This window comes from Nuphar pumila, chromosome 12, assembly GCF_984573655.1.
Source record: "Nuphar pumila chromosome 12, dmNupPumi1.hap1.1, whole genome shotgun sequence".
NCBI classification, from domain to species: Eukaryota; Viridiplantae; Streptophyta; class Magnoliopsida; order Nymphaeales; family Nymphaeaceae; genus Nuphar; species Nuphar pumila.
In genome coordinates this window covers 7,940,496-7,950,482 of record NC_143260.1, presented here as the reverse complement: position 1 = coordinate 7,950,482, position 9,987 = coordinate 7,940,496, and the positions used below count along the sequence as shown (strand labels likewise).

The 9,987-nt window shown below is 39.0% G+C and overlaps 1 protein-coding gene across 1 annotated transcript; it reads right to left on the bottom strand.

Annotated features, from left to right (window-relative positions):
• Nucleotides 1-2,204: 2,204 nt before the first annotated feature.
• LOC149819861 (calcium-dependent protein kinase 1-like) lies at nt 2,205-9,521 on the bottom strand. The gene is made up of 8 exons (XM_089983105.1): nt 8,828-9,521; nt 6,756-6,899; nt 6,514-6,666; nt 5,555-5,670; nt 5,278-5,445; nt 4,361-4,488; nt 4,153-4,252; nt 2,205-2,586 (listed from the first exon to the last, which is right to left on the bottom strand). The coding sequence occupies exons 1-8, from the start codon at nt 9,498-9,500 to the stop codon at nt 2,476-2,478; spliced, it is 1,593 nt and encodes a 530-aa protein (XP_089839231.1). The 5' UTR covers nt 9,501-9,521; the 3' UTR covers nt 2,205-2,475.
• Between the last annotated feature and the right edge of the window lie 466 nt (nt 9,522-9,987).

Sequence of the window (9,987 nt, the reverse complement as noted above, 5' to 3'; positions counted from 1 at the left end):
CAACTGTTTGCGTTTCAGACTTGGATCTGGCAAGAGCCAGCCCAAATGCGTTCTGTTTGTGACAAACGGACATATTTAACATTCCTAACATAACAGGTCACTTGCACATATTGATAATTACTTCACCCTGATAATCTAATGAACTTAAAATGCCAAAAGAAAACTTCGACTCATGATCGTGTCAGATCTAGCACACAACTTAGTCTGAGGAGCACAACTACCGTTGAAACATACACTCCATCAATCATCATATCCAGCTGCCAAATTGTTGAAAGATGCCACATGTTCAATCCCATGGTGAAAATTATTCATCTACCGGCAATGAAAGGTTAAAAGCCGCACAACACAGTCCCAAAAGCAGTCTATGCAAAATATACACAGATATGTACAGTGATCGAAGGGTGGCCATGTGATCACCAAAATGAACACCAGCTGAGAAAGTGGCATTAAACAGGAAAAAAAGTCAGATGTCATGCCATAGTTATGGGAAGCACTTCCTAAAAGGGGAAGTGCACTTGGGATTGTGCTTTCGAAGTGGGAAGTGCCATGCTTATGGAGAAACTCACTTTCCATTTGGGGGAAGCACACTTTCCAAATCTCTCGCACCCTTTTTGTTTTCCACTCGTTTCCCTTGGCTTCTCCCTTGTTTTTTATGTTTTTCATGTTACTATTTATTTATTTTTCTTACCCCTTCTTTCCATTTTGCTTCCTTTTTTTTTAAAGGCAAGCTGGGTTAGGCAGACCTCCACCAGTTACACAACATACAGTTGGGTTTTGAACTTGCACTAACAGTTCCTACCAAACAAACAGAGCCCCGTTGGGTTTTTTTCGCTTCCCATTTGTTTTCTGTTTGTTTACCCCTTCGTTTCCTTCACGTTCCTTTTTTTTTTACTTCTCACACGCTTCCAAAACAAATCTTGCTTCACGTTTCATGCTACTTTTTTAACACTTGCTTCCTTGCGTACTGCTTCATGTATCACTTCCTGTATCCATTTTGATTGGTAACTATTGCCATACAACACACGTTATAGTGTCTAAAAGTACCTGAACTTTTGCTAAATATCCGTTTTGAAAAATGGGTCGGATTCAAGAAGCCAAATTTGCAAAATTTGCCTATCCTGAACCCAAACCGATCAGACTTTCCAATGTATTATGGGATCTGAGATCCGATCAGTTTGCAATCCTAGTTTGAATGAAGATAGCAGGATTTCATTAGAATGGTAAGGATAATATCAGCTGCACTTTTTTATATTTTTTTATCTTTTCACACATCTGACCCTCCAGATGTAATCTACACACTTGTTGGATGATGTTTTTCTGATGTGTAGATCAGATTTTGCAAGGGCTGAAAGATCAATAGCTTACAATGTACCAATTTTTTTTCCATAAAAAAGTTTGTGCTGATTCTAGTTCTGAACTACTGCAGACTTGTTTCATAGGTCTGAGCTGAACAACAGATCCGATGCAACTGACCGATGAGCAGACAGAAAAAATATGATTCAAGGGCTGATTTCTTCTCTTTTGACTATGCTGAACACATCCATGGGGTCAGATTTGTTAAACATGTTTTGCTTCGAGTTTTAGCTAGGGAGTTCAGAACCAGTGTATAGCCGAGATATTATCCCAGAATGGCACTGTTCCGTATCGCCATGCTAGGTCAGGGGGCCTTCGCTTCTAAGGCCATGACAGACACATTATAACCGAATAAACCCAACAATGAAAGTGATGAAGCGCAGCCATACCCAACGTAGTTTTGACACAAGTTTTAATGTGAATTTGCTTGTATGATTAATTTCTGAACCTGGAGTTTTACACTTGATCCATGGTCAAACTGACGTGTATCACCAGCAATCAGAGCACTGATCATGATCAAACTGTGTTAAGAATATGAACCAGAAGTGCTAGACGTAGGGCTGCAAACGGATCGGATATGGTCAGATATTTGATCAAAGTCCAACATATTATTGCAGGATATGGATCCTTTAAGTAAAATTCGAGTGTAAATTCAGATCTATTCAATCAGATTACTTTCAGATTCGGATCAGCATTTTAAGTTGGATCTGAATCAAAATCTGACCCAATTTCATTTCCTTACATGTAAATAGCTTTTTTCTGGAACCAGTATTACCACATGTATTTTGGGTTCAGATTCAACCTTAGCTAATCAGATCTGATTGGGATCCGGATTCAGATATATTGTTTGCATTTCAGATTTAGATCTGCAAATGTCCAACCTGAATCCGACAGCGGACATGGAAGAACCAGACGAGAAGTCCTTCCCATTTATTTTATTGGTCATTCGGCTCATTACATGCACATAGTTGCAAGAATCTTCAAACAAGGGATCTCAACCAATATTACAAATGACAAATCAGGCGTAGTGCTGTAAATGATAGGAACATCAAGTGTACAAACACCAGCTGCAGGAAAAGGCATCCCTTCCAACAGCAGAACACAACTCTCTCGCATGGACTGCTACTTATGCTTTGGCGCGCCCACGGTTACACCACGCCGTCTGTTCGGAACAATGTCCTCGGTGCCCTTCCTCATCATGGCCACAAACTCGTCATAGTTGATCCTGCCATCCTGTATCAATTGCGAGAAAATTGGAAAAAATGTAAATGATCAGAGAATTTACTTGATGATATCACATAAGGTCTCCCGGAACTTTGCTTCCATGTTCGGAAATGCATTCCATTTGAACCATCAGCCTTGAAATCATATGATTCAGAACATATTAGGCTCTGTTCATGAGCCCGTGTTAGAAAGCAGATGGATGGGATGATGGGAGTAGAGAAGAAAATGGCTAACGAGAGTGTAGTTGTCAACTACTACTCTTTTATGGAGAGGAATGGGAGGTTATCTCCACTCTCATCTCTCAAATCTGGGCTTCCAGACAGCAGCAAGGGTAGGTGGAATTCGCTGAATCTCCATCTCCGGCTCCCAAACAGAGCCTTAATGTCTCCAGTTTCAATGGTATAGAGCGCAATGAAGAAATGGTTGCTGATTCTAGAAGAGGAATTTAAGACTGCTGATAAAAAAGGATATACTTGATGCTATGTCACATGAATACGGCTGTGGATACTGGGATACAACCATTTTTATGAAGTTTCTAATACGACTTGTATATAAGAGGATTAAAATAGAGTATTCCATAGGCTCAATACATTGATTGGACTTCTGCAGCAGTTGGAAGAATTTTAGGTCTGGACATCTACTAGACACTTTTCATGATAGTGGAGACTGGGAGAGGCCTAGGTAGAACTAGTGACATCCGTAGAGAGGGCATTTGGTTGCACATCTAGAGAGAAATGAGTTTTAGAATTCAGATAGAACCTAAATTTATCTTACCCTGATTTGTTTCACAAAACAATGCCCACTCATGAATTCGAACCTTGAAAAACTCACCAAACAGGTAAAACTTGCAAAGCATGGTAAATTCCGTGTTGCACCAAAAGCATTTTAACTGTCTAACAAAATACCCTCTTATGATACTTATTTAGAATAAATTTGTTGGAAGCCAAATGTGTATCTTAACTAAATAACCACTTTTGTGATCTGTCCTCCAGCTGATCTCACTCGGATGACACCAGATATCAGTAGGTGGTTGGAGATTCATCCAACTTCACATGGGGTCTCCAGGTTTCTTTAGCTTGAAATGATCAATAAGCTCAAAATACTAGGTTGAACATGACTAACCCCAGAAAAGAACAAGGCAAAGACATGGATACCAATTGTGACTTAATACAGGTTCAAGATGTGAGTTCATAAATTTTTTAAATAAAACATGACGACAAAAATTTCCCTAGTTTTTTAATTAAAGATTTCAACATATAAGAAAAATCCTTAAAAATTTTAAAAATAATAAAATAAGATTTGTACTCGTTGTAGTGTGACTACTGATCTGCTCCCTTGGACATGGGACTCTAAATGGCGTGTTCCTGTGAAATAGAAATAATAATATAATGCTCTAGCTGAATGCAATAGAATTCCTAACTCTGCACCATGTAGGTTTATGTAGTTATGTATTTAAGGTTTATTAATTTGAAATTTCGAACTAAAATCACCTTCCACCTACAAATATAAAAAATTATAAAAAGGACAGAAAACTAATTTTCCTTATCTGATCAAACAAGAAACTTGATCACTTACATGGTCTGTATCAACTTCTGCTATAATTTCATTTATTGTTTTCTTATCCCCCATATTGTACTGCTCAAGGGCTTGATCCAATTCTTCAACAGTAATGTACCTAAAATAGCAAGTACCAAAAAATTTATTTGCTTAAATTAACGAAATGTAAACATGAAACTATGAAATAGAAACTTGAAGAAAGGCCAGTTTAGGATGAGAATGGTACCCGCTTCCATCTTTGTCAAAATACTGAAAAGCTTTAAAGAGGCGGTCTTCTTTTTCCATTCTATTCATGTGCATGGTTGCTGTTATGAATTCAATGTAATCGATAGTCCCATTGCCATCAACATCAGCCTGCAGCTCAGAGCATATCACTAAGTTGTTGTCAAAAGAACAAGAGACCTTTGAAAGTTCAACAAATTCTGGGAGAATAATACTGCAACAACAGGCGCAAATTAGAACATGAATTTTTCGTGAAATATCTCAATGCTTAAGATCTTTTTGTTTTATAAAGCAATGGACAAGAAGCCAGTGTAAAACAGAGAACCACAGTTCCTAAGATTAATGTACAGTATAAGAATAACCAATCATAAGAATAATCCAACTAAAAATGAACCAATTATATTCATCATTGTTTATGTTACTTGGTGAAGAAGCTAGTTCAGTATCACAACACAGGCAGTCTGGTTAAAACTGAAATCTACAACCATGTTTTTTCACAATGCTTGTGCAACTGAGATTTGAGACACTTGAAACTTGTGTGAAACTTGTGAACTTGATGCACCACAATGAACATCGTATCCGCAACGTATTTGACTAGCAATCTAGTAAAATCTTAAGAATGGAGCAAAAAATAACAGAGATAATCTTCACTTGAAGAATTAGATATATCCAAATGCAGGATAAAGTATATCATCATGCTATTGTGGGAAAAAGAAGAGATCACGGTCTAAAAGTTCTCTCTCTCTCTCTCTCTCTCTCTATATATATATATATATATATATATATATATATATATATATATATATAGAGAGAGAGAGAGAGAGAGAGAGAGAGAGAGGTGTTTAAAACACACAAGCTTTTCAGTAGTCATAGGAATCAAGTATCAGCAAATCACTAGAATCCTAGGGTCAAAGATTATACCGCTTCCATCAACTGTCTAACTTCAGATTCAGAAATGCTGGTGCCTAATTTAGGAAGGCCAGCTTTTAACTCTTCAAAAGTAATAGTTCCACTGTTATCTGTGTCCATGGATTTGAACATCTCTTTCAAGCCCGTTATTTCTTCTTCAGAAAGCCTTTCTGCAATTACCTGAAAAGGCAAAACAAGAAGAACAGGAAGAAAAAAAAGAAGAAAATTCTTATCTGCTTCTAAACCGCCAACAATATTGAAGAAAGAAAAGCGATTTTCAGCTTCTAACCTTCAAAGCAACTTTTTTAAGCTTATTTGTGGCATGGAACTGCTTCATTCTAGATAAGACAATTATGTCAATTGGTTGATCAGATGCCACACCACCTTCTCTTATCCATGGATGATCTGCATTTGCTCATTTTATCAGAAATGTATACAAGTTATTGGAAAATCTACAAGAAGTCCTACTTAGCAAATTTAGCCATATCTGAGCATCAAGTAACATTAGCCAAGGCCACATCTTTATTGATAGTCTACGACATAGAGGTGATCCTTTCCAACCGATTGTTGACAATAACTATAATAAGAAATCCTCTCTTTAACAAGAATTCAGAGCGTATACCAACACTTCCTTTTATTATGGTAAAGCTTTGTTAACCAAGAGAATGACTGTAGTTCTGCAGAGATGAAAGAAACATGTCATGAACACCTTCTTCTGGGATAGCACAAGAAGATTGTTTCTATAAGCATTCAGTCTATTTAGTGCAACACTTGCATCACCAATTATATGTCATAGATAGCAGAGTCCGATCCATAAATATCTTAAAGAGGTAGAAAACGTTGTAAAAGATAGCAATGGTCTTTAAGAAACCTACAACTAGGACATAGGCGATTTATAACATCGGTGCTAATAAGTTCTAGACAGAAACCTTAACAATCTTTTACGCATAAAAACAACAATAACGAAAAGGAAAAAAAAAGGCTTTCCAATACTGTTTGTTGGAAAGAAAGCTCCTCGAGTTTTCCATATGCAGAAGTGCTGTTATTACATTCAAGGCCAAAATCCTTCAGAAGTTAGGATAACTATCCATCCAGGAAAACTGGTTGCTGCAATGTAGATATCTTGTATGTATTTCACAACAATGGCACTACACTAAACCAATCCAGCAAATGACCCAATTTCAGTCAAACAGGAAAAAGGTCTTAGTGTACGCATGCAACTCTAATACTCTTGAGTTTGAAGCTTACTCAAAATTTCAGCTGCAGAAATTCTATCTTTAGGATCTGCTTTGAGCATCTTCTTTACTAGTGCTTTGGCATCAGCGGATATGGAGGGCCAAGGGTCAGATCTGAAATCAATACGGCTGTGCAGAATAGCATCAAATATACCTTTCTCAGTCTCTGCAGAAAAAAAATAAGAGCACCAAGCTTAAATGCACCTCGATTGCAATAAAGAACTCGAAGAAAGCTTCTTTGAAGTCAAAGGAAACCTGCCCAAAATGGTGGAACACCACTGAGAAGAATATATAGGATAACACCAGCACTCCAAATATCAGCTTCGGTACTATAATGCCGCTTCAGTACTTCAGGAGCCACATAGTATGCACTTCCAACAAGGTCCTTAAACACTTCTCCTGCACCAGTCTTAACTTACAATAAGTCTGCAACACCAATCACTCAATGCCACAATAGTTGAATAGTTCTTCAAATGAAAGAATTACAGAAAAATCCAACCTAGTGTGTAAGTTGCACATTCTATATAACATATAGAAGGGGTTTCCATTTTTTAAAAGGACATCTTCAATCACTATTTGTTATAGCATCAGTTAACTGAAAAGGTTCATCACCAAAAACATGGCCAAAGGCACCATGAATGAGTGACTACTTGAAATCTCTATGATGAATTCCAAATCCAGATTAATGGTGTGTCAAAGGGGTTCCCATGTAGCAATGTTGTCAGAATTGGTTTCAGACCTGAATTGTTTTTCAAAATGATTCAGAGAATCGGCCAATTCAGGATTGAATTGAATCGAGCTGAATTGGACAATTTTATTTTTTAAATTTAAAAAGCATAAAAAATAAAAATAAAAAATATGAAACAAAAGGCTGATTAATCCCGAAAATAGCTGAATTGGCTGATTTTTTGAGGTTTGTTTGGTTTGACTGAAGCAAATTGATTTTTTGATTGATTCGATTTGAATTGGTTGATTTAGGCCGATTTTCTTAGATTCTGAGAACACTGCTGTGTATCCCTGGTTGCTTGTGCAGGAAGAACCTCATTTACAGCTTTTTCCAGGAACCACATCAATGACAAAATAGGATGATGTAAAATTTATGCTCTAGCAAGATTGTCAAAGGAGTTAGGTCAATTGTAGGTGTCACCAACAGTTGTAAGAGAAGTTTCTAGGAAATAACCATAGTTAATGATGGTGGACATGCATTTAAGTTTTCAAACACAAGAGAAGCTTCCTATGCTTTACCGAATTGACATAGTTTGCGTAATTGGAAATTGCTGACCTACAACGATTAGGCAAATCAAACATGAATTACCGTTATCCTACAAAACCAGATAAAGAATGACATTTAACAAAGAAATGAATCTATGCAATGACCAAAACACGAAAAAGTGATAGGACAAAACTTAATCACGTACGCACCTATCCACACTTTATCTGTGTGCTTGGCATAAATGGAATACACTCACAGATAAAAAAACGAGCAAGAGAACCAAAATCCCTTCCAGAACATATAAAAAGAACCATCTTCCAGAAAAACTCTACAAGATGGAAGAAAGCATAAATGATGAAAATAAATACTTTCCCCATCTCAAAATATTTGAAATAAATAAGGAAAAAAAAAGAGTCGCAGGATCCTCGACAGTTTAATCTCAAAAAAAAAAACTTCGGTTTTCATATTTCCATATCACAGAAAAAAAGAAAAATAAATATCCCTAAATATCACAAAATGAAAAACAAAATAGTAAAATTTCTTCTAAGAAGACGGCACACCCAAAAAAGTTTCTCCAGAAGAGTCTGAATACCATATGCTCCAAAAAAGTTTCTCCACAAGAATTTGGATACCATATGCTTCCAAAGAATACCAATTGTACAAGAACCGAGCCCACAAAAAGAAAAGGAAAAGGAAAAAGAAAAAGACACAAAAAAGTGCTAATCTACACATCAATCTAACAAACACCATAAATTATCTCCACCATTTTCCTTTACAAAACATCATCAATAATCGTCATTTGCTTCTAAACAAATATCAGCAACCACCCCCAAATAAATAAATAATATATATATATATATATATATATATATATATATATATATATATATGTTTGTTAGATTGATGTGTAGAGAGCAATACACTAACTCTTTGTGATCTTCTTTCCATACATAAAAGAACACCACCATTCATGCACTCAGAAGAAAAAAAGGGGAAAAAACAAACTAAAACACGCTAAACCATGAAAAGAGAAAGGGGAAATCAGGGATTCAGGATCCCCAAAACCCCCAAACACCACCAGGAAAAGAAATAATGCATCAAATGGTAATATCACCTGGCTTGAAGAAGACGGAGAGGCCGAAGTCGGTGGCCTTGAGGGGCGAGTCCTCGTCCTTCCTGAGGAAGAGGAAGTTCTCCGGCTTGAGGTCCCGGTGCATCACCCCCATGGAGTGGCAGTCGCGGACGACGGTCGCGATCTCGCGGAAGAGCGCGGCGGCGGCGCGCTCCGAGTAGTGGCCGCGGGCGACGATGCGGTCGAAGAGCTCGCCGCCCTCGCAGAGCTCCATGGCCAGGCACACCGAGTGGCGGTCCTCGTGGGCGCCGCTGAGCTCCACCACGCCGCGGTGGCCCGTCAGGTGGTGCATGATCTGCACCTCCCGCCGCACGTCCTCGACGTCCTCGGCGTCCCTCAGCTTGCGGGTGGCGATGCACTTGCAGGCCAGCCGCTCCCCGGTGCGCTGGTCCCTCACCATGTAGGTCACCCCGAACTGGCCCCTCCCCAGCTCCGGCCCGAACTCGTACAGCGACCGCACGTCCTCCACCGGCCGCCCCAGCACTCGCCCCACTGGTGGTGCTGGTGGTACTGGCCCTTCTGCTTCTTCTGGTGGTGGTGGTGGTGGTGGTTTTGGGTCTTCCTCCTCAGAAGGGGTGACCTTGATCCGGTTGGTGGTGTCGGCGGTGGAGAAAGGAGGAGAAGGGTCTTCTGGTAGACCGTTGCAGTTGCCCATGGTGGCGGTGGAGTGAGAGAAAGTGTTACAGTGGAGAGAGAGAGAGAGAGAGAGAGAGAGAGAGAAAGAGAGAGATTTAAGGGTCCGTTGGGGACAGAGAACGTGGGGTCCGTTGGTTGTCATGAATGGTGATGTAGTTGGTAGTCCAAGCAAGTTAAACTGCGCGCATATTGAGCGATATTTAAATTATCGATTAAAACGCGATATTTAAGTCACTTTTTTTCCTTTTTGGGGATAATCCAAGGAATAAAAATCCGTCTCCGACCACGAATTAGCTGGCCTCCGGTTGGTAAAACCCGTGAGGTTTCCGGCCCACCGAGGAGAACTCCTAGCTCCAGCCTTGAGGCAAGGGATGCCATCAGTGGGTTTCGAACTTTTGACGTTCAAACTTGGTGATATTTACAAGTAGCCCCTACCAGATGAGCCGAGTCCTTAAAACTTGTCAATGTTACAATGCTCTTAGAATATCTCTATATTATCAAGTAGA